The 26,556-nt window shown below is 39.8% G+C and overlaps 1 protein-coding gene across 3 annotated transcripts in view; it reads right to left on the bottom strand.

Annotated features, from left to right (window-relative positions):
- Nucleotides 1-26,556, bottom strand: part of LOC106087471 (rap guanine nucleotide exchange factor 4) — a 528,050-nt gene that overhangs the window by 44,852 nt on the left and 456,642 nt on the right. For all 3 annotated transcript variants that reach the window (XM_059370594.1, XM_059370595.1, XM_013252522.2), the window contains 3 exons: nt 23,601-23,745; nt 7,671-7,847; nt 1,016-1,177 (listed from right to left, as the gene is read on the bottom strand). In XM_059370594.1, the coding sequence (XP_059226577.1) occupies nt 1,016-1,177; nt 7,671-7,847; nt 23,601-23,745 (484 nt within the window). The remainder of the gene's footprint in view (nt 1-1,015; nt 1,178-7,670; nt 7,848-23,600; nt 23,746-26,556) is intronic.

The raw sequence follows: 26,556 nt of genomic DNA, 5'->3' as shown, positions 1-26,556 counted from the left end.
CTCCCGAAGTCCTACCTCTGCTTGAGTTCCAAGATGCGTAAGAAACGTATTTTTAAAATTTGCATCTTCAACAGTTTTATGACTGTGTACATTACAGTATATGGTGTCAAAACTGCATTCAGACTTTGGTCCGCATATCAATTTTCTCTATTAAAGTTTAAGTTACTTCATTAAAAACGTAAATTTATTATGCTCTAGATAGGCATGAACTTACTTTGACCTGACTGAGCTTTCCCAACTCTGTTTTTTTTTTTTGCGGTTTCCAATAGTTTTCCAATTGTTTTTGGTAGAAATGCATAATTCAAGTCACTCTCTTTGTCTTTAAGTGCATCATTTAGTATTTATGAGTTGGTTCCTTCAATCGATGTTGTTGAAGCTGTTGGAGGGTGCTTGAGAAAGAATATCTGGCACGCTTCAGTGAGCCTTTGTGACACTTCTACCAGCCATTTATATCTGTGCTTCTGGACGATGCTGCGATAGCATCAGCAGTATGCCAGTAGTTTTCTCCCACCTACTTGTGTGTTATGGAACTTTAGCTACCTCCAACTCCAACCACCAGCAATCCAACTTGAATGACAATATTTTCTTGGCTAACTGACATCCGGCAATTCTTGTCGATGCCATCACAAACATTCTTCCATTGATAACTGTAGACGTAAAACACATTTGAACAGGAGACCAACAAATGGAAACGTGATTTCATTCACAATATTTGTCAGTCTGGCTGGCGCCAGGGTTTGATAATCATTTTAAGGGTCATTTCAAAGTTATAGTAACTAGATAATGAAATTCTAAACCAAAGGGGATAGAATCTTGTGAAAAGAATTCTTTTTAAGATTGGAAAAACTTAGTATTTCATTATAGAAAAAAAGTTTGGAAAATTAATTCATTAGCCCCGAAGGAAGATCTGCTCTTATTCATTGGACCTTTTTAGACATAAAGTCATCTGCCAGCTTGGAAACAGGGCAGGTGAGTTTTTAATTTCTCAAGTTTTGTTTTGTTTTAAAAAGGATATTAATTTGCCAATTCATCGACCAACTGGACCACTGGCATAAACACAATGTGTGTTAACAGAAAATCATCGAGGAATGGATCGACACCACTTATTTGGCCACCCAAACGTGTCTCTAATAAATGCTCCAACATTTTCGAAGGTGTACCCGACATGACAGTGTATCTGCAAAGAAAGAAAGAAGGAAAGATATACGAGATTTCTATTAAATAAAAGTCTTTTATAATTGTTTTTTATTTTCCTTTGAAGGAAATTGGTTAGCTTTTGTGTGAGCGGGGGGTAAGGTATGAGAAAAGGCAATTAGGAGGAAGCAATAACAGGAGCAGTGGCAATAAAAACACGAACTTCACCTTTCAACATTTTTCCTTAAAATCACTTTTAAATTGAAGTTGCTTGCAGAAGAATATAAAGCATGTCTAAGAGCCTTGAATGTGAGGAATTACACTATGCTGCAAAATTTTGGTATTTTTTTAGCTGGGTAATTAAATATTTTTATACCTGCCACTATATAATTGGGGAGCATATTGTACAACACACCTATACATATGAGTTATGTTTTAGTCCGTAAGGATTATGTAATCTATAGACTTAAGAATAAATAAAACAAGTAAGAGCGTGATAAGTTCGACCGGGCCGGATCTTAAAGGGTGATTTTTTTGAGGTTAGGATTTTCATGCATTAGTATTTGACAGATCACGTGGGATTTCAGACATGGTGTCAAAGAGAAAGATGCTCAGTATGCTTTGACATTTCATCATGAATAGACTTACTAACGAGCAACGCTTGCAAATCATTGAATTTTATTACCAAAATCAGTGTTCGGTTCGAAATGTGTTCAAATTTTGACAAATTTTGTTCAGCGATGAGGCTCATTTCTGGTTGAATGGCTACGTAAATAAGCAAAATTGCCGCATTTGGAGTGAAGAGCAACCAGAAGCCGTTCAAGAACTGCCCATGCATCCCGAAAAATGCACTGTTTGGTGTGGTTTGTACGCTGGTGGAATCATTGGACCGTATTTTTTCAAAGATGCTGTTGGACGCAACGTTACGGTGAATGAACACATTTCGAACCGAACACTGATTTTGGTAATAAAATTCAATGATTTGCAAGCGTTGCTCGTTAGTAAGTCTATTCATGATGAAATGTCAAAGCATACTGAGCATCTTTCTCTTTGACACCATGTCTGAAATCCCACGTGATCTGTCAAATACTAATGCACGAAAATCCTAACCTCAAAAAAATCACCCTTTATATACCCTCCACCATGGATCGCATTTGTCGAGTACTTTTCCCAGCATCTCTTCTTAGGGAAAAAAGGATATAAGAAAAGATTTGCTCTGCTATTAGAGTTATATCAAGATATGGTCCGGTTTGGACCACAATTAAATTATATGTTGTGTGAATGTCAGCCCATTCGAATAAGAATTGCGCTCTTTGGGGGCTCAAGAAGTAAAATAGAGAGATCGGTTTATATGGGAGCTGTATCGGGCTATGAACCGATTTGAACCATACTTGGCACAGTTGTTGGATATCATAAAAAAATACTTCGTGCTAAAATTCATTCAAATCGGATAAGAATTGCGCCCTCTAGAGGCTCAAGAAGTCAAGACCCAAGATCGGTTCATATGACAGCTATATCAGGTTATAAACCGATTTGAACCTTATTTGGCACAGTTGTTGGATATCATAAAAAATACTTCGTGCAAAAATTCATTCCAATCGGATAAGAATTCCGCACTCTAGAGGCTCAAGAAGTCAAGACTTAAGATCGGTTTATATGGCAGCTATATCAGGTTATGAACCGATTTGATTCATACTTAGCACAGTTGTTGGAAGTGATACCAAAACACCACGTGTAAAATTACAGCCAAATCGGACGAGAATTGCGCCCTCTAGAGGCTAAAGAAGGCAAGATCCCAGATAGGTTTATATAATAGCTATATCAAAACATGGACCGATTTGAATCATACACAATCCCAACCAACCTACACTAATAAAAAGTAGTTGTGCAAAATTTCAAGCGTCTAGCTTTACTCCGTCGAAAGGGTGCTTTCGACAGAAAGACGGACGGGCGGAGGGACATGGATAGATCGACTTAAAATGCCAAGACGATCAAGAATGTCATAACGATCTATGACCACATAAAGTATATGGGGTCTTAGACGCATATTTCGAGGTGCCACAAACAGAATGATGAAATTAGTATAGCCCCATCCTATGGTGGAGGCTATAAAAAGAGAAGAATAGTCAATAACTTATATATATTTTGTCCATTTTTGCATATTTTCCCTTAAAATAATACACTACTCAAAGCAGTTCTGATATGCAAATACAGATTTAGGTTAAGTAATAGTCCGCCAACGGGTTTAAGCGATAGTCTGCAAACAGGCTCACTTCGACGTTTTCGTCCATCGTTATGCCATAGGAACCGGACCAGGAAGACGCCTTCTTGTTCCTACCGGTGAACTACCGAAATCGCTTTAAAAAGGCCAACGAATGTTCACATCCGCTAAATCAGACAAGTTCTCAAAGAAATGATAACCAAAAGTTCAACCCCCTTTTGACTGATAGTGCGGGACACACACACCGCAGATGTTTCATAGTCTCTTCTTGCTCTATGTCGTCACAGCTTATGCAGAAATCGTTTCCTGCAACCTTCAGTCTGTCAGCATGTTTACCGATCAGACAGTGAGCTGTCATGTCGGACACAATGATTGAGACATCTGTTCTAGCCAGCAAAAGCTAAGCCTAGATTGCAACATTTTGCCCATGAACATTCCGCTAAATAACAGGGGCAACCATCTCACATATCAATGAGTGCTGTCCGATTCAAATGAAAGCTGAATGATAAGAGGCCTCCTTTTTATAGCCGAGTCCGAACAGCGTGTCGCATTGCGACACCTCATTGGAGAGAAGTTTTTATATGGCATAGTACCTCTCGAATGTGGCCAGCATTAGGAGAGAAAAACCCATACGTTCAGCGTCGTAGGCGGACTTGCTAACCTCTGCGCTACGGTGGCCTCCTCCAGTCTAGATTCTGTCATTCGTTGTCCTCCGGACTGATTCTGAAAACTTATCTTACATATCGAATGTGTAAGGTAGTTCCTAGTCTTCCAAGGCCGTGTGCTCTACAATTCCCTGGGATATCTTTGTGGCCCGGCACCCAGAACAGGTGAGTCGTGAACTGTTCAGCCACCTCGTTGAGAGATCTACAACAGTCAAGGGCGGTTTTTGAATTCAGAAATATGTTGCCCAGAGATTTAATGACAGCCTGACTGTCGGGGGAGATATGTATGCCAATCGTCGTTGTAACATTACATCTTAGCCATTTCACCACTTCTTTAACAGCAAAGATCTCCATTTGATGCACACTACAGCGGTCGGGCAAACGTTTCGATATGACCAGTCCTAGTTTTCAAATGTTAATAAATTTTCTTACGGTAGTACCTATTAATACCCAAAAGGTATTTACCCGTTAAATTGGGTAAATATCCAAATGGTATTTACCCGGAAAATTGGGTAAATACCCGGTATTTATAATTCTGCAGATATCTTGGGTATAAAAACATTTTCCAACAATTTTTGATGACTTCGTATTCTTTGTAAATAAACCTGACCTTCTGATCTGATAAAGTCGGAATTAAAGCCGCGATTTAGACCGATCTCCAGACTTAAAGACTTTTTCATCCGATATCTATGAAATTTGGCACAGTGAGTTCTGGTAGACTCCTATACATTCTTGTAAAGTGTGGTACACATCGGGTCATATTTGGATATAGCTGCCATATAGACCAATCTCCAGACTTAACATTTTTTTCATCCGATTTCCACGAAATTTGGTACAGAGAGTTCTGGTACACCCCTATCCATTCTTGTAAGGTGTGGTACAAATCGGACCATATTTGGATGTATCTGCCCTATAGACCGACCGTCCGATCTCCCGATATAGGGTATTAAGGCCATAAAAGATACATTTATTACCCGATTTCGATGAAATTTGGCAAAGTGAGTTCTACTACAATAGATGCCTACCCATTCCTGTCAAATGTGGTACAGATTGGACCATATTGGGATATAGCTGCCATATAGACCGAAATCCCGATATAGGATGTTGAGTCCATCAAAAGAGGGTTTTTGTATCCGATTTAGATGAAATTTGGTACAGTGAGTTTTGGTAGACCGCTATACCCATGCTGTCATCGAGACAGGCAATCTCCGGGAATCTTCGCTCTAAGATATGTTTCTATCAACTGCTGTAGAGTCTTAATATAAAGGATGACAGATTACTAGGAAGAAAATCTTTCGCATTCGTTTGGTAAGTTTTTCCTGCTTTTGGAGTGAAAATGATCTTTGTGCCCCACCATTCCACAGGTACATGCTGTTACAAGCAGAGTATATCTTCCTAAGCTAAGGAGCCACTCTATCAGCACAGCGTGTAATTGAACCATTGATGCATCATCAGGGCTTTGGGCTCAATTCTCTATCTATGAAAACATGAAATGAAAAACAAAAATTACTTTAATAAGAAAACATTCTGACCAATATCTTTTTATACCTTCCACCATAGGATGGGGTTATACTAATTTCGTCATTCTGTTTGTAACACCTCGTAATGAGACCCCATAAAGTATATATATTCTAGATCGTCATGCCATTTTAAGGCGATCTAGCCGTGTCCGTCTGTCCGACTGTCTGTCGAAAGCTGGCTAACTTTCGAAGGAATACAGCTAGGCGCTCGAAATTTTGCGGAAATACTTTTTATTAGTGAAGGTCGGTTGGGATTGTAAATGGGCTAAATCGGTCCTTGTTTTGGATATAGCTGCCATATAAACCGATCTTGGGTCTTGACTTCTTAAGCCTCTAGAGGGCGCAATTCTCATCCGATTTGATTGAAATTTTGCACGTAGAGTTTTGGTATCACTTTCAACAACTGCGCTAGGTATGGTTAAAAACGGTCCATGTTTTGATACAGCTGCCATATAAACCGATCTTGGGTCTTGACTTCTTGGCCTCTAGAGGGTGCAATTCTCATCCTATTGGAATGAAATTTTGCACGACGTGTTTTGTTATGATATTCAACAATTGTGCTATGCTATATTTAAAACGGTCCACAACCTGACATAGCTGCCATATAAACAGATCTTGGGTCTTTAGAGGGCGCAATTCTTATCCGATTGGAATAAAATTTGGCACGACGTGTTTCGCTATGATTTCCTACAACTGTGCTAAGTTAGGTATAAATCGGTAAATAGCTTGATATAGCTGCCATATAAACCGATCTGGGGCCTTGAGTTCTTGAGCCACTAGAGGGCGCAATTCTTATCCGATTTGAATGAAATTTTGCACGAAGTATTCTGTTATGATATCCAACAACTGTGCTAAGTATGGTTCAAATCGGTTCATAACCTGATATAGCTGTCATATAAACTGATCTGGGGACTTGACTTCTTGAGCTTCTAGAGGGCGCAATTCCTATCCGATTTGGCTGAAATGAAAAGGCCTAGGTAAGCTGGAGTGGCGGAGCTACAGTCGATGTTGTCTTTCGGTTTCTGTGCCGTGTGTGCCCCGGTGATTCTTATACAGATGGCTAAAAGCCGTCGTAACTGATGAAAACCTCTGGTTGTAATCGAACCCACCACTTAGAAAAGAAAAGAGGTATTCGCCCATAATAGGTGTTCACCCACTGACCCTGCATAAATTCTCCTCGTCTCAAGCCCATCGTAATGTCAGCGACCTGACATCACAGTGGCCGATTAGGACTACCACCATCAGCTCAATGTAGCGCTTCCACAGTCCCAGCAAAAAACGACGTCCTCATTCCCGAGAACCTAGGCCACAGGGCCTTGACCAAACTGTAGTCCGCTGTGCCAACCAACGACAAGTATGCACGATCGTCATAATAGGCATCTACCTTTATTACGCGTGACGTCTCTCATTGGTCGAGGTCGAGAGAAGCCGGATTCACACTACAAGACGGACGAACTGCGAACAGGGTAGGAAGTGCACTTTCGAAATTATTTTTTGCGGATGGACAGGTCGGACGTGCAAACTAAATTGGTATTCTCATTCTCGAAAGAAACCAAATTGGTATTCTCATTTACCGTTGGCGAAAATTGGCATATATTCAACCTGTGTTCCTCTGGTCTTAGTATTTCTAATCGAGCCCTCAGCTATCCGGGATAGCGTATGCGCCGGCGAGATGGCGCGTATTGGTTCCGAATGAGATGGCTCCTACCTTGTTTGACCCTTTGATCCGGTTTGCTCCGAGGAGGCATCTGGGACGACTGTGATCCTCAGTTCCTCGTCAGGGGAGGCATTTGGGACGACTGTGATCCTCAGTTCCTCGTCAAACAAACAAGTTCGAGTCTGCCATCCAAACTGCAGGAAAACTCTCCTGACTGAGTCCAATTAAAGAGCCATCATTTGCCATCCCTTCCGAACAAAATCGGTTCATCAGAACATTTCAAATATCTCTGTAATTTTTGTTTAACAAAATTTCTCTAAAACAAATCATGTTACCTGGTGTTGTTATTGTCACAAGTGCTTCTAAGGATTGAGTTCTTGTATGGGATATGGCGTTAGAGAAAAGCCAAATGGATGGGATGTGAGGAGAATGTGTGGCGGTGTGGTATTATTTTGCATTTCATCTACACTTACTTGAATGCTGAATGTTGTCCCCTTTGTTTTGCCACACGTTCCAATACTAAAACGTCTTTACCATGTTCCTGTAGTCTTAAAGTATTTGCCTCGACATCACGTAGAATGCGATTAAAATGCTCCTTATCCACACGCAACAGATGGCAATTGTTTTCCTTCAACACTATGGTGGCGGCTCTGAAGGTGTTCCATCATCATCAGCATCATCATCATCGTCATCGTTATTGCCATTGTTAGAAGTTATGGGATGTTGGTGGTAGGCGTAGAGTTGGTGGGATGGTGGTGCGTGTCGGAAGAAACGACAAACAAAATGGTTTTATAAAAATGTTTTTTTTTCGTGTGTTTATATTTTGCATACAAACTAAACCGAAAAAGGATTTACGGAATAAAATTTAAATTGCTCGATAAGCAGAGCGCTTGCAATTTAAAACGAGGCGCATGCAATTTAATTTGTTGACCCTTAATTGCTTTCAATTAAAATTTTATTTCGCCTGCAGCAGTGTTTGCTCGCTTTTCGCACTATCTCGTTGACCCTGTTGCGCAGTGAATGCGAGGGTTTTGTTGCCCCAGCTGTGGTGGCTAATGGTGTAGTGGTCTTTCACTTACCGACGATGGGGCCGCTGGTATTGGTGCTGTTTCAGCTGCTACTGCTACTGCTGATGTATTCAGTGTTTCTATAGCCAATGCATTTTGTTAATTGAAATTAAATCCTTGCTTGCCATAGTTAGCTGGAATTATTGTGCTGTAGTTTTCTAGTTGTAGTGGTGATTCCAGCAAAAAAAAAAAAAAACTTTGAATTGACTACAAACAAAGATAAGAGAGTGGCTCTTAAAAGATGAGATTCCCAAAGTCTAACTGAAAATATGCATTGTATAGGGATCCTCTAGGAAGTAAACAAGTAAGAGCGTGCCAAGTTCGTCCGGGCCGAATCTTATATACCCTTCACCATGGATCGCATTTGTCGAGTTCTATGTGCGATATCTCTTTTTAGAAATAGAACATTGAATAAGAACTGTTATGCTATTGGAGCTATATCAAGTTATAGTCCGATTCGGACCATGAATGAATGCTGAACATTGTAGAAGCCATTGTGTAATATGTCAGTTCATTGGGATAAGAATTACGCCTTGTAGGGGCTCCAGGAGCAAAATCGGGAGATAGGTTTATATGGGAGCTGTATCAATCTATTGATCGATTCAGACCATAATAGACACGTATGTTGAAGGTCATGAGAAAAGCCTCTGCATAAAACTTCTTCCAAATCGGATGAGAATCGCGCCCTCCAGAAGCTCAAGAAGTCAAGATCCCTGATCGGTTTATATGGCAGCTATATTAGGTTATATACCGATTTACGCCCTACTTAGCACAGTTATTGAATATCATAACAAAACACCTCATGCAAAATTTCAACCAAATCGGATGAGAATTGCGCCCTCTAGAGGCTCAAGAAGTCAAGATTCCAGATCGGTTTATATGGCAGAAATATCTGGTTGTGTACCAATTTGCGCCATACTTAACAAATTTACTCGAAGGTATAACAAAACACATTATGCAAAATTTCAGCCAAATCGGATGAGAATTGTGTCCTTTAGAGGCTCAAGAAGTCAAGATCCAAGAACGGTTTATATGGCAGATATATCAAAACATGGACCGATTTCAACCATACTTAGCGCAGTTGTTTTGCACACCACGTGCAAAATTACAGTCAAATCGGACGAGAATAGCGCCCTCTAGAGGCTCAAGAAGTCAAGACCCAAGATCGGTTTATATGGCAGCTTTATCAAAACATGGACCGATTTGAACCATACTTAGCACAGTTGTTGGTTTATATGGCAGCTATATCAAGACATGGACCGAATTGACCTATTTACCATCCCAATTGACCTACACTTATAAAAAGTATTTGTGCAAAATTTCAAGCGGCTAGCCTTACTCCTTCGAAAGTTAGCGTGCTTTCGACAGACAGATGGACGGACAGACAGACGGACGGACATGGCTAGTTCGACTTAAAATGACATGACAATCAAGAATATCTAACTTTACTAGTTGACCCGGGCCTGCTCCGCTGCACCTTCTTTTACTTTATATGGAACAAAAGTTTCCTTGGAATATTTATTTTCAACAATTAAAGATCTTTTAATGTAATACCATGCCCCCAGATACTTGGCCCTGAAAAAATATCAGTATCGTGCCATTAGCTTAAGAGGAGTTTACAGGATGAGGCGTCCCCCAAATACATGGGGGGGGGACGCCTTAACTTCCATTTAAGCCACATATTGGCATGGTCGAAAAATTTTTTCCATTTGGGGGTGGTTTGGGAAAGGGGTGATGCCCTAAATACATGGTCCTATATTTGGATATCAAATTCGTATTCTACTCCCAAATAACTTTATTTGAGCTCCATATTGCGATGGTCACAAGAAATTGCTGTGTGTGGGGTATTTTGGGAAAGGAGTAGACCCCCAGAAAATTGGTCCCGAAAGTGGGTTTCAATTCTTGGTCTGCCCCCAATACCATTCATTTAAGCTCCACATTGGCATGGACGGTGTTTTGGGGATTGGGGTGGTCTCCCAAACACTAAGCCCGGAAAATATACCATATATTCATATGTCTATATATCATTTATATTGCCATTGCCCTCAAAATTGGATATCAAATTCGTTTTCTAATCTCATTTAAACTGCTTATTCCAAAAGTCAGCAAATATGTCCGGTTTGGGGTATTGACCCTTAAAACTATGAATATTTAGTTCCACTCTCTTTAAGACCCAAATTGTCCTGGTGAGCAAATACGTCCTATTTGGGGGTTGTTATGGTGGTGGCACGTCCGCTAGACAGTTGGCCCCTAATGTTGATATCAGATACGTGGTCTACTCCCACATACCTTTAATTTGAGCCCCATATTTCCATAGTCGGCAAACATGACCGGCGTTGGGGGTGTTTTGGGAATGGGCGGCTACTCAGTGAGTTGGCCTTGAAATTGTATATCGGTTTCGTGTTCTTCTCTAAAAACCCTCTGATTTGAGCATTATATTGCAATAGTCAGCAAATACTTTCTATTTGGGTGGTGTTGTGGGGGTGGGGTGGCCCCATAGACACTTTTCCCGAATATTGATATCAGATTCGTGTTTTACTTCCAAAGACCTTTTATTTGAACCCCATATTGCTATGGACGTAAATTTGTCCCCTTGGGGGATGTTTTGTTTTTGGGAGAGGTGGCCCTCCAAACACTTGATCTCATATTTGGATATCAGATTCGGATTCTATACTTAAATACCTTTTATTTAAGCCCCATATTCCCATGGTCAGTAAATACCTTTCATTTGAGCCCCATATTGTCGTGATTGGTCTAAATATATGTTTGGTAGGTTTTAGGGTGGGGCGCCCCCCTAGGTACCCCATCCGAAATTTGGATACCAAATTTGTATTTTTATGGTACTATATGAGAGCACACAAAATTTCGCTTAAATCGCACAACCCATCTCCGAGATCTGGCGTTTCTGAAAATTAGTGTAAGGCGGAGGATTACGAATCTGGCATACAAAATCAGTTCGAAGTTTTGGGTTGCCCAAAAAGTAATTGCTGATTTTTTAAAAGAAAGTAAATGCATTTTTAATAAAACTTAGAATGAACTTTAATCAAATATACTTTTTTACACTTTTTTTCTAAAGCAAGCTAAAAGTAACAGCTGATAACTGACAGAAGAAAGAATGCAATTACAGAGTCACAAGCTGTGAAAAAATTTGTCAACGCCGACTATATGAAAAATCCGCAATTACTTTTTGGGCAACCCAATATATGGAGTCACCCTATCTCCCAAAAATGCCTTAAATGGGCGTCTGGAAGGAAACATAGGCTATATAATTTTTAGATTTCGGATGGGGGCGGTCCCTCCCCTTTACTCTAAAAAGCCACCCAAAACCATCTGTAAGTTTAGGTGTACGGCATGGTCTAACAGGACAGTGGCATGCTGCCACAGCTGACAAGGGTTCATTGAGCTAAGCTTGCGCAGCCCTTTGGTTTGGAACCATGTGTATTTTGGAACTCTACATTCCTTAAGAATAATAACACGTTTTCTGCAATTGTAACTATCTTTTATAGTGTGGCGATAATTCTAACTGATTAGAGACTTATACACAATAATGTATAATTCTTTAGTTTAGGGGAAAATATCGTTAATTATTTAACATATCCACCCTAGTATACATCAATATACGCTAGAAATATCATACATTGAAGATATAACCAACATTTACATGGTTTTATGCATGACAGTACATAGCATGTCCTTGTGATACAGTTGAGCGATGTATGTGTGTGTGTGTGTGAGTGCATGTGTAGCTGTGCATGGGATGCAGTTTTAATCCCCAAGTGCAGCATTCGGAGTAGATTGGTATGCTTTTTTTGTTGTCCATGCAACCGAAAACACGAATTGTACATGTAAACTTTGCCCCAAGTCACGCAATAGACAACATTTTAGCTTTGAGGCATTAAGTATCTGCAACGGGTGCTTGCCAATCCCCAAAAACTCCCTTCCTATAAATTGGCTCAAACTCGCGTGTATGCACACACGAACACATGCATGTCTTGCGGCAATGCGCGTGCAATACTTGGGTGAATGTATAACCCAATGCCTCCATGTTACACGCACTCAAATACAGAGACACACACCCTGAATGTCACTCACATTTACGGCACCACATCGAGGATGTGAATCAATTGCAATATCGTAGCAATTAGTTAGTTGAATGTAGTTGCTTTTTTGCCAGCTTCCGGTTTTGGTTTTTTTTTTGTTGTTGATGTTGTTATACCAAAGTTAATTTCGACTGAAGCGGAAATGTATTGAATGCAAGGCAAACAAACGGTAATAACCTTGATTATCATGGGAATGGTAATGTTGATTTAAATGTGGGTTTAAATGTATACACAGGCAAAGGTTATTTGATTTTTTGAATGTAAATAACGATAATTGAAATGTTGCTTGCTTTTCATTAGAAAAGGGACCTGGGATGAGAATATGATGAAGTTTAGTTGCAAGTACTTTGAAAATGAATTTTTTACGTGATCAATCATTTTAAACGAGAAGATGGTTGGGACTAAAGGATAATTTTTAATACATCGTAAAAGAATTGGATACTCTAGACACTCAAGATACTAATTCCGATGACAGCAATAGGAGAGATAAGAATAGCAATCAGCCTAGAGTTGGAGTATTTATACTTTCTTCCTTTTGATGATTTCTCAGACTCTGCAAATTCGTTATCTGTTTTAGTTTCTCAGAATATTTTTGGGCCCAAACAAATACAATAAAACTAAGGATCTCTTTATGCCCCTCAACATAGAGGGTAGGATAGTACACCACCATCGCCTTTACATTTCCAACACCTCAAAATATTAGTTTCATACCCTAAACCAGTAAGGAAAGGCAAAAGTCGGGCGGTGACGACTGTATAATGCCCTACACCACCTAGTGCATGCAGTACCTTTTATATGTAGAACTTATCACGAAATATAATCAGACTTTAATTTGGATACCAATTGAAATAGCAATTTAGGACCTTGTAAGATTTTCCTACTATAAGACAAAAGATTTGGATTTCCACATCTTTAAAAGGACATATCGGATAAAAGATTATATGGGAGTTATATTGATGGTGGTTTTTACAGTCCATATCGGATGAAATATACACATTGGAGCTATATCTAAATTAGGACTGATTTTAATGAAATTTTGCGCACGTATTGGAACGTCAATTTAAACGTCTCATGTAAAATCGGGCGAAAATTGTGCATTCTACAGCCTTAAAAGGCCATATCGGATGAAAGATATATATGGTAGCTATATCTAAATCTAAACCGATTTTTATGAAATTTTGCACACTTATAAAGACGCCAAATAAAGCACCTCATGCAAAATTTTGTAGAGATCGGACCAAAATTGTGGCTTTTACAGCCTTAAAAAGCCAAATCGGATGAAAGATACTGTATGGTAGCTATATGTAAATCTTAACCGATTTTTATGAAATGTTGCACATACATTGAGACTTCACAAAAACGACTCCAGGCCAAATTTGATAAAGATCCTACTAAAATTGTGGCTTCTACAGCTTTATTAGTTCAAATCGAATGAAAGATATATATGGGAGCTATATCCAAATCTGAACCGATTTTTATGAAATTCTACAGATATATTAAGTGCAGTAACAAAACAGTCCGTGCCAAATTTTGTGCAGATCGATTGAAAATTGTAGCTACTACGGCCAGTTAAGTGCAAATCGGGCGATACATATATATGGGAGCTATATCTAAATCTGAACCGATTTTTATGAAATTTTGCACACCAATGGAGACGTCAAATAAAATACCCCATGCCAAATTTTGTAAAGATTGGTAAAAAATTGTGGCTTCTACAGCCTTAAATTGCCATATCGGATGGAAGATATATATGGGAGTTATATCTAAATATGGACCGATTTTCATGAAATTTTCCACACATATTAGGACGTCAAATAAAATACCTCGTGCAAAATATTTTAAAGATCGGACTAAAACTGTGGCTTCTACAGCCATAAAAGTCCATGTCGGATGAAAGATATATATGGGAGCTATATCTAAATCTGAACCGATTTTTATGAAATTTTGCACACATATGGAGACATCAAATAAAATACCCAACGCCAAATTTTGTAAAGATTGGTAAAAAATTGTGGCTTCTACAGCCTTAAATTGCCATATCGGATGGAAGATATATATGGGAGTTATATCTAAATATGGACCGATTTTCATGAAATTTTCCACACATATTAGGACGTCAAATAAAATACCTCGTGCAAAATATTTTAAAGATCGGACTAAAACTGTGGCTTCTACAGCCATAAAAGTCCATGTCGGATGAAAGATATATATGGGAGCTATATCTAAATCTGAACCGATTTTTATGAAATTTTGCACACATATGGAGACATCAAATAAAATACCCAACGCCAAATTTTGTAAAGATCGGACAAAAATTGTGGCTTCTACAGCCTTTAACGGCCATATCGGATGAAAGATATATATGGGAGCTATATCTAAATCCGAACCGATTTTTTTCAAAATCAATAGCGTTTGTCCTTGGGCCAAAAAAGAGACATGTGCAAAATTTCGTGACAATCGGACAACAAATACGACTTACGACTGATTACACTGATTAAAAGAATACATGGACTCACAGACGGACAGACGGAAATGGCTAAATCGAATCAGAAAGTGTTTCTGAGTCGATCGGTATACTTATCAATGGGTCTAGCTCTTCTCCTTCTTTCAAATTGACTTCTGGTACACCATATTCCTATCCAAATATGATAACACTTTACATGCTTACTACTTACATGAGAGTTCATTACCGAAATTTTAACTTAACTTCCTCCTCCAAGCCAGACCATTGCCATTTCTCTTCGAAAATAAATAACCAATTAACAGTTTAATTTGAAAATTTTAATTGTTTCCATTCAAATTGCCTAAAAATTCAATTCGTCTATTGTCCCCCTTAAATATCTTAAATGTTTAAACTTCCTATTAAGATTTGGTCCAAGATTAATTAAAATCATTTAAATCGTCAATTAGAATTTTCACTTTCCGTCAGATGTTCGTTTTCCACAATAAACGAAGACAAAAAGAAAATCGCCTTGAGTGGTGGATTAAATGAAAAAAAAAAGTGGAATGAAATAAAATCCTCACACAAGAAAGGAAAACTTGCCCCAATTATCTGTTATCTTATTACTGCCTTTGTTATAAACTTCAAATTCTATGTAAATTAAGATGAGACTCAGTACATTCTACAGCTGTGGATGGAGAGGGGATTGAGGGGCGGTTTAGTGTGTAGGTAATGTGATGAAGTTCATGGTGGCAGACGACTTCATAATTAAATTGTCTCATTCAATAAAAACAGCCTCATTCAAACGTTTTAAATTCAAACGACGCGTTACAAAGTAAAATATGGGATACTAAATACATACGACATTGGGATTGGTGTTTGGTGCTTGATATCCTTTAAAATGCAGAAACAACAACTAAAAAGGCGTATGTTCGGGGCGGCCGAACTTTGGATACCCACCACCTCGGGTATTAATGTAAACAAATGCAAATTGCAAATTTTGCCTATGAACATTCCACTAAGGAACAGGGGCTAACTTCTCACATATCAATGAGTGCAGTCCGATTTCAGTTTTAATTTCAATGATAAGGGACCTTCTTTTTTATAGCCGAGTCCAAACGGCGTGCCGCAGTGCGACACCTCTTTGGAGAGAAGTTTTACATGGCATAGCACCTCACAAATGTAGCCAGCATTAGGAGGGGAAAACCACCGCTGAAATTATTTTTCTGATGGTCTCGCCAGGATTCGAACCCAGGCGTTCAGCGTCATGGGCGGACATACTAACCTCTGCGCTACGGTGGCCTCCATTAATGTAAACCACCTTTCGTCAAAATCCGGTAAAAAATGCATACCTTATGCCCCATAGCAGCTATATCGAAATATGTTCCGATCAGGACCAAATACTAATAAGTAAAAGTCATTGTTCAATTGTGTTCAACAAAATATTGTTCTTTTTAGTAGCTCTATCTAAAAATAAACCGATCTAAACCACATACGATACGGGTGTGGAAAAGCCTAACATAACTCACTGTGTCAAATTTTAGTGAAATCGGATAATAAATGCGCCTTTTATGGGACCAAGACTTTAAATCGAGGTATCGGTCTATATGGCAGCTATACCCAAATCTGGACCGATTTGCGCCAAGTTGCAGAAAAATATCAAAGAGCCTAACACAACTCACTGTCCAAAATTTTGGCGACATCGGACAATAAATGCGCCTTTTATGGGCGCAAGACCTTAAATCGAGTGATCGGTCTATTGGCAGCTATATCCAAATCTGGACTGATCTGAGCCAAATTGAAGAAGGATGTCGAAGGGCCTAACATAACTCACTGTCCCAAATTTTGCCGAAACCGGAAAATAAATGCGTCTTTTATGGGCCCAAAACCTTAAATCGAGAGATCGGTCTATATGGCAGCTATAGCAAAATCTGGACTGATCTGATCCAAATTAAAGAGATGTCGAAGGGCTTAACATAACTCACTGTCCCAAATTTCGGCGAAATCGGTCAATAAATGCGCCTTTTATGGGCCCAAAACCTTTAAACGAGATAGCGGTCTATATGGCAGCTATATTCAAATCTGGACCGATTTGGGCCAAGTTGCAGAAAAATGTCAAAGAGCCTAACACAACTCACTGTCCCAAATTTCGACAAAATCGGAAAATAAATGCGCCTTTTATGGGCCCAAAACCTTAAATCGATAGATCGGTCTATATGGCTGCCGAATCCAAACATGCATCGATTTGGGCCAAATTAGAGGAAAATGTCAAGGAGCCTAACACTGTCCCAAATTTCAGCGAAATCGGTCAATAAATGCGCCTTCTATGGGCCCAAAACCTTAAATCGAGTGATCGGTCTATATGGCAGCTATATCGAAATCTAGACCGGTCTGAGCCAAATTGAAGAAGGATGTTGAAGGGCCTAACACAACTCACTGTCCCAAATTTTGGCGACATCGGCAAATAAATGCGCCTTTTATGGGCCCAAGACCTATAATCGAGAGATCGGTCTATATGGCTGCTATATCGAAATCTGGAGCGATCTAAGCCAAATTAAAGAAGAATGTCGAAAGGCCTAACACAATTCACTGTCCCAAATTTCAGCAAAATCGGATAATAAATGTGGCTTTTGTGGACCTAAGACCCTGAATCGGCGGATCGGTCTATATGACAGCTATAGCCAAATCTGGACAGATTCAAGCCAAACTGAAAAAGAACATCAAAGGGCCTAACACAACTCTCTGTCCCGAATTTCAGCAAAATCGGATAAAAAATGTGCCTTTTATGGGCCTTAGACCCTAATTCGGCGGATCGGTCTATTTGGGGGCTATATCAAGATATAGTCCGATATAGCCCATCTTCGAACTTAACCTGCTTATGGACAAAAAAAAGAAGCTGTTCAAAGTTTCGGGTTAATAAGTGTTTTTAAAGACTGTAGCGTGATTTCAACAGACAGACGGACGGACATGGCTAGATCGTCTTAGATTTTTACGCTGATCAAGAACATATATACTTCATAGGGTCGGAAATGGATATTTCGATGTGTTGCATACGGAATAACACAATGAATATACCCCCATCCTTCGGTGGTGGGCATAACAATGTTATTTATGAACAAGTAAAAACAACCTAAGTTCGGTAGGTTCGAAACCCACCACCATGGAATTATCTAAAAATGTAAACAAATGAACTTTGTTGAAGGGCACATCCGTACTTTTCGTAAAAAATTTCTGCCAATTAAGCCAAAAATTTTAGCTTCTTGGCCGTAGAAAACTTATCAGGAGATCGGTTTATGTAGGAGCTATGTCAGGTTAGAGCCCGAATTTGGACCTAACTAACCACGGATGTTGGAAGACGCAACAGAACCCTACATGCAAAATTTTAGCCAAATCGGATAACAATAAAGGCTTCCAGGTGCCCGAGAATACAAAACGGAAGATCAGTTTATGTGGGAACTATATCAGATTATAGACCGATTTAGTCACACTTATTAAGGACGTTGGAAGTCGTAACTAAATACGACAATTTCAGCATAATCGGATAACATTAGTGGCTTCCAGTAGCTTAAGATCTCAAATCAGGAGATCGGTTAATATGAGAGCTATATCTAAAACTGAAACAATATGGCCCAGTTGCAAACCCCAACGACCAACATAAATAAGAAGTATCTGAGCAAAATTTATACCCCCCATTCAATGGTGGTGGGTATACAAATAGAACATCGGTGTGTATGATCAATGTAATTCAGTTAATTAATATTGCTTACACATTCCGCTGGCTAATTTTTGCAAAGTTAGCTTAGGGTGCAAAATAGTTGAGAACTTTTTATGGAAAATGGCCTTGGGGCATTTTGTATATGTAGAAAGCTCACTTATGTTGGGCGCAATGGAAACGAGCCGTGGCCTTGAAATTAAGCCTGACTCCGTAGATAGTCCACTCGTTTTACGGAAGTGTGATTATAGCAACACTAACTTACGCCTCGATAGTATGGTGGACGGCGATGGAAGTGCAATATAAAGACATTATTACAGGTTTAAAGAACGTGTTGTTTTGGCATAAGCGGACATAAGATGACATATTGATTAAGTATATGGCAGCCATTGCGGCTATGATACTTAAAGCAATGGGGAAGTTATAGAAAAAAGAAAAGAAAAGTAGGTCATGTCATCGCGGTCATACCGAGACGACAGAATTGAATAGATTAGGTCTCGGGTCGAATACCGAAAACAGTATGGGTTTGACGGAACTCTAGTATTGCCATCTGGTTGTAGATGAAAGCAAAGGTCTGGGCGTCTATATTGAGGACCCAAGGACTGAATTCAGTTATCGGCGGTCTAATCATAACACTGTTCTGCAGATGGAAATCCGGATGATCACGGAAAACATGAGTGGGTAAGGTTGTTGTTTTAGCCACATTTCCGTATTTGAAGGTAGCAATGCTCGTAAAGTTCCAAGGTGAGCAAGCTCGTTCCCATGCATGGGACCGATCGCCGCGGGAACGTCATGGTCAATGGTTATTTTAAGGCGCCAAAAACTCGCCTTGTCATATCGAGTATCAAAGGCACTCAGTATTTAAGTAAGAGCCGGCGCCGCCTGGCCTCTCACTGATACTCTCCACCCGATATCGCTGATTGTCTGCTCCTGCAATTGCATCATCCGCAACCAATGGACGCGACCGGTAGCTCCCATCTGAGTTTATCGTTATGACGCTGAATAGCACACAAATAGAAGCTCACAATTCCGTGTGGTGCTCATAGCCATCCGGTGCCGGGCGGTGCGGTAATAACGTGAGGACTTCAATTGTAAATAACTTTATGGACAGTAAGTTTGCCAAGAGGGCTACAACAACCAGAGCGCTGTAAAGTCACATCCGAACTTATAGTGTAAGACGGACATTAACGCCTTCTCTGATTATGACACAATCTGCAAATGCTTTTCTCTTGCGGCTTGCAAGTACCGACAATTAGGCGTTGAGAGTCTACCAGACTTGAACCATTAGAGATAAAGGGCGTAGCACAGAATTCGTGAATGAATAAAACTGTCCTGTTCTAGCCAAGGACAGAACAGCGGCCTCGTAATCTTTGAGCGCTCATAATCAGTCATCAGTTGTATCTTCGGTCATGCAAATGCCAATTTACCCATGAATATTCCCATAAGGAACGGAGGCAAACCTTGGGCCATATCTCGAAGAATAACTTTATATGTGGTTAGAGGCACTCCCACAGATCCCAGTTTCCCTGGTGGAGAATGGTAGTTCCTTGTCTTGGAAATTTGTCTGCTCTACAATTCCTTGAGATATCGCTGTGGGTGCTAGCCATTATGTCAATTCTTGTATTACTATGATCTCCACTTGATATACACTACAGGGATCGGGTTGTTGTTGTTGCAGTGTGTTTTAAACCGAGGCGGCAGCCCTTGCTGGGTCAACACGTACAACCGGCTGCCATGGGCTTGATCGGGAAATCTTCTCGATATACCTAGTCCCAGTTCTGCAAAGTATAGCCTAAAGACCACATGTTTGCTTTGTCTGGAACCATCCATAAAGAGGTTTGCGTACATTTTTCTAATTGTGTTTATGTGACGATGTCATTGTTGGTATGTCCATGGCCTTCGACTGAAATGTTTGCGTCTTCGAAGCAGCTTCCAATATGTTTACCGAAAAAAAGTCGAATTTACCTGACGCCAGCGTTGACGAAAACGAATGGAATGGCCATTTAACCGTTACGAACGGCAATCGGCGGCAACAGCTGCTTATATCATCACGTTCACATTTTGTTCACTTTTAGGTCTTAGAGTTCGCCAACAATAGCCAGATGGGATTTTCTAGCAAAATGCACTATAAGCTAGCTAATGACACTACTACGCTTGTAATAGTCACGAATAACTTTCTTTTTAAATAAACCCAGAAGCAAATTATTTTTTCTTTGGCTTATTAACAAAAGAATAATGAACTGTCAATAAAACAAATGTCATGTAGCTTTTATTTATTGTTTGGCAGATATACCCGTGCGAGTTTGGTAACACCTTGTGTCAGCTACCCTATATGTTTGTATCAACCTCTTCAGAGTATCTATTATATAAAAATTAAATTGTTGCGCCTTGTTTGTTTGTTTGTCTGTTCCGTATAGACTCAAAAACGGCTAGACCGATTTTCCTGAAATTTTCACATATGGTAGAGTTTGACCCCCCGGTGAAAATAGGGTACTACATTTTTTGATATCTATCCATACCACCATTTTCAAAAACGCCAGATCTCGGAGATGAGTGGACCGAGTTAAGCGAAATTTTGCATGCCACCTTATGGTACCCCGAAAAACACGAAATTAGTGTACATTATTGGGGTCAACTAACCTGGGGGGACGCCCCATCTCAAAACCCACACGAGCGGACATCTTTATTGACTGGTACAATATGGGTATCAAATGAAAGGTATTTAGGAGTAGAGTACGAACTTGGCATAAAAATATCATCCTTAGTGTTGGGGGATCCCCCACCCCCAAAAACACCACCCAACAGGACACTTTTACCGCTTTGGGCAATATGGGTATCAAACGAAAGGTATTTAAAAGTAGAGTACAAATCTGACATAAAAATGTTTTCCTTGGCGACAGAGGGGCCCTTTCGTTCCCCCAAAACCCCCAGCAGGACATATTTACCAATTGGGACAATATGGATATGGATATCAAATGAAAGGTGATTAAAAGTATAGTAAAAAGCTGATAAAAAAAAATTATTTTTTGGTGTTTGAGGCGTTGCCCCAACCCCCAAAAACCCCGCAATAAAACATATTTACCGATTGAGACAATATTAAATGAAAGGTGCTTGGAAGTTGAGTACACATATGTTATAAGAATTTGGTCCAAGGTATCTACGGGGCTTCTCCAACCCCAAAAAACCCCAAAAAGGGCATTATTGTCAAACTTTAAATAATTGGTATAAAATGAGAGGTCTTTCATATTTGAATACGAATCTGATATACACATTTGGGACAGAGTCTGGGATTGGCCCACCTAAAACGCTTCAAAATGCGTGTAGTTCGATCGGGTTAATAAGGGAATTAAACGAAAGGTCTATGGCAATAGAGTTCGAATCTATTGTTAATATAACGATTTAAGTCTCTGGGATACGTCATGCCGTCGTCCTGCAGTTCAGCCAGACATGTAGACTCAAATAATTTGACTTTTGGGTCTTAGCGTGGGGGGGGACCGACCCTTTCCTTCCAATAAAAACAACACCAAACTGTCATGTAGGACGACCGCGTTGGAGAGGGCAATCCGTTTATGTCCGTCCGTCCGTCTGTTTGTCGGAAGCACGCTAACTTTCGTAGGAGTAAACCAATCGCTGAAATTTTGCATGATGTATGTGGGCGGTCGTCCTACCCTACATACGCCCTCAAGCTGGACTTATTTGTGGATTATGGCAAAAAGGGGATCAAATCTGATATCTGTTATATGGATTAGTGTTTTAGGGACGACTCATCTCATAAACCTCTCCTGAACATATATACCGACTAAAGCAATATGTTGCTCAAATGTGGTTTTTAGGAGTAGAGTATGAATTTGATATCCACTTTCGGGGCAAAGGGTTTGGCTACTCCCATCCAACACCAAAACCAAAAGAATGAAGTAGATCTAACATCCAAACTTTAATGGGTGGACCCTCCCCTTAAACTTTTTTCAAAAACACCTCATCTCGGAGATAGGTGAGCCGTTTTATGCGAAATTTAGTTTGTAATAATTCGAAAAAAGAAATCTGGTACACTTATGTAAGGTGGGATGTCTAGGGCGGCCGACCCAGCTCCAAAGCCCGCCAAATGAAAATATTCATCAATAATGACAATATTAGACTCAAATAAAAGGTATTCGAGACTAGGGCACGAATCTGATACTGGCGGGTCTACCTCACCCCCAAAAACAGCCCCTTTATCGGACTTATTCACCGACCATAGCGATATAAGTCTCAAATGAAAAAAAATTGGGATTAGAGTACCAATATGATATTCACATTGGGTCGAAATATCTGTAAGGCCGTATCAATGTGATATCCACATTGGGTCGAAATATCTGAAAGGCCGTATTGGCCGTTCCCCAAACAGGACTTTTTTCCTGACCGTGCCAATATAGGGCTCGGATAAATTAAAAAGTAAAAGAAGGCGCAGCGGAGCGGGCCCTGTCCGGCTGGTTGAACATATAGAATGATACGACAAAAATCAGTATGGTTTTCCTGTCTTTGAGTATTATTCCGCTTTCAAAAGACATGCAGGAACTTCATATTATGTTGGGGGCTGTACTGAAAGTGTTTTCGTGTGCACTTAACTTGCAACGGATGTGGGAAGTGATGATATTGTTACAACTTTTCAATATGAGTTGGTGAAAATTTTATGATCTTTATAGTTGAGCGTTTTTCAATTCCAATCGTTGCATATCAATAAAAAGTTTTGTGGAAAATTTAAAGTAAATTGCTGTAATTTGTTGTTATTAAAGCGAAATTTCAACACATACGGTAGGAAAATTAGATCTATATTTCTAGAGGTTGTAAACAGTATATCTTCCCTTTTATGGCGTAGCATGTTAAAACTCTATGCAAACCCCCATATTCAATACAATTCAAAACAGAAATTCTGTTTATAAATTGGGAATTCCCCATTGAAGCATCAAGAGCAGCAGTGGTGAGACAGCATCACCACCAGCAGCAGCAGCAGCACCACGAAAAGTATTTGCAAACAGCAGCGCATCCATTCATCCCACCTTTATCCATTGTCATTATTCAAAGCAAAATAATTTCACGTAACTTACCTGGGTGCGTCGTTAATCAAAGCCAGTTTACCGAAATCATCGCCACTTTTTAGCGTGGCCACAGTACCTTTGCCATGTATCACCACATCCACGGAGCCCTTCAAGATGATGTACCATGAGCGGCCCTCGTCACCTTGACTGAATACTATGAGCGCGCATTAAGGGCGGTCGGTAGTATTTGAGGCCGATGAAATATGGCCAAAGGGATTGTTGTTGAGTTATTCCCCCCAGTTAAATAGCGGGCGCATGAAAAGAAAGTAAAGCAAGTGACATTAAGAGGGGGAGTGTGAAAAAATAAATAACGACACAAATTAAAGAAGGTGGCAAGAAGTTTTCGGTGTAGCTGTAAGAATGCCTGAAAAGAATTTCAATCAACATTTTTTAAACGATTTCGTTTTTTTTTGTTTTGTTTTCTATATTATTTTCCTTTTATTCTCACACAGAACACACCCCCACGCACGTACATCCCTCCCGGCCTTTGGGGTAGGTCTTAAGCACAAGAAACGCATGTACATAGGTAGGTGTGCAGGCTGGATAGATTCTCACATTTGTTTACAAATTAATTCAGGGCTCCTCCCGTTGGCTGGCCCCTTCTACCCTCAGTTTAGCAATGACAAAGTTTAATTGTATTAAAGTTTAATCTGGATTCTTTAGCTTTAGGTATTTAATTAACTATAAACCAAACTTTTGTTGGGGAAGACACAATCAACCAGTCATTGCACATCACCTCACATAGCACAGGGTAAACAAAGTTCTAGCAGCAACAAAAGGGGAATTCAAAGAGTTTTGTAAATAGTTGCCACAAAGTTATGCATTACCAAAGTTGGCAGAATTCATAGATGGTAATGGAAAGAATTTTTGTTTTGAAATTATGGCTGGGATAGAAGCTCTTTTTATTAAATGGATAATCTTGCGAAATGAAGAAATAGACTTTAACCATTTAAATTGAAAATCTTGTGCATGGTTATAATGAAGCAGCAATGCCGGTTGGTCAGTAGGAATGTATAAACTGTGACATGGAATGATCAATCATAAAACGTTTAAAATTTAAACAAGTAAAAGTAACAAGTAACAGCTATATCAGGTTATGGACCGATTTGAACTATTATTAGCATAGTTGTTAAAAGTCATAACAAAACACCTCATCCAAAATTTCAGCCAAGTCGGATAATAATTGCGTACTCTAGAGGCTCAAGAAGTCAAGACCCCAGAACCATTGTTAATACAGTTGTTGTCATAACAAAACACGTCATGCAATATTTCAGCCAAATCGGATAGGAATTGCACCCTCTAGAGGCTCAAGAAGTCAAGACCCCAGATCGGTTTATATGGCAGCTATATCAGGTTACCGACCGATTTGAACTATTCTTAGCATAGTTGTTGAAAGTCATAACAAAACACCTCATGCAATATTTCAGCCATGTCGGATAATAATTGCGTCCTCTATAGGCTCAAGAAGTCAAGATCGGTTTATATGGCAGCTATGTCAGGTTACGGACCGATTTGAACTATTCTTAGCATAGTTGTTAAAAGTCATAACAAAACACGTCATGCAATATTTCAGCCAAATCGGATAGGAATTGCACCCTCTAGAGGCTCAAGAAGTCAAGACCCCAGATCGGTTTATATGGCAGCTATATCAGGTTATTGGCTGATTTAAACCATTCTTAATTTAGTTGTTGGAAGTCATAACAAAACACGTCATGCAATATTTCAGCCAAATCGGATAGGAATTGCACCCTCTAGAGGCTCAAGAAGTCAAGACCCAAGATCGGTTTATATGGCAGCTATATCAGGTTACGGACCGATTTGAACCATACTCAGCACAGTTGTTAAAGGTCATAATAAAACACCTCATGCAAATTTTCATCCAAATCGGATAATAATTGTGCCCTCTAGCGGCTCAAGAAGTCAAGATCCCAGATCGGTTTATATGGCAGCTATATCAAAACATGGACCGATTTGTCCCATTTACAATCCCAACCGACATACACCACTAAAAGAATTTTGTGCAAAATTTCAAGCGGCTAGCTTTACTCCTTCGAAAATTAGCGTGCTTTCGACAGACAGACGGACGGACAGATGGACGGACATGGCTAGTTCGACTTCAAATGTCACGACGATCAAGAATATATATGCTTTATGGGGTCTTAGACGAATTACGTGATACTTACAAAATCCCTATTAATTTTCCATACCACACTTTTTGGTTCATGTATGATAATGTGTCCCACCTAAATGCCGGTGTCTGTTAGACCCGAAAGCCGAGAGATGACAAAGAATCATCTTCCCCACACGCCCTACACATGCCAAAGCTTTATTGACTTCCTTCTTTCAGTAATATTGGGTTGCCCAAAAAGTAATTGCGGATTTTTTAAAAGAAAGTAAATGCATTTTTAATAAAACTTAGAATGAACTGCCAAATCGTCGGCTAGAAGAAAATCCAAGTTAGAAATTTCGTGCTACTTACAAAATCCCTATTAGTTTTCCATACCACGCCCTTAAGTTGGTTCATGTCTGATAACGTGTCCCTACCTAAGTGCCGATGTCTGTTAGTAGCGAAAGCCGAGAGATGACAAAGAATCATCTTCCCCACACGCCCTACACATGCCAACATTTGTCGCATCTAATTTCCGTAGTTGAACTCGTAGCCCTATGTGTCCCAGCATGATACCGAAAGCTTTATTGACTTCCTTCTTACTTTCTTTCAGTAATAGCCTCGTCTCCGTATACGATTTTCGTTGTCGTATCGACCTCCACTGTTCCACAGTGTTCGTTGCCCAGGCCCTTACTCTGACTTCGTCGACCCAAAAGGCTTCGGGCTGATAAAGTTTATTGACGGCACTTCTTTGGCCTTCACTGCTAAATCGTCGGTTCCCTCATTGTCCCATACTCCGTTATGGGCCGGCACATAGAGAAGATGTTATTCTCCTTCTTACACTACAATCCTGTTCGT

Source organism: Stomoxys calcitrans, chromosome 5 (genome assembly GCF_963082655.1).
Source record: "Stomoxys calcitrans chromosome 5, idStoCalc2.1, whole genome shotgun sequence".
Classification (NCBI taxonomy): Eukaryota; Metazoa; Arthropoda; class Insecta; order Diptera; family Muscidae; genus Stomoxys; species Stomoxys calcitrans.
This window is presented reverse-complemented; position numbering and strand designations above follow the sequence as displayed.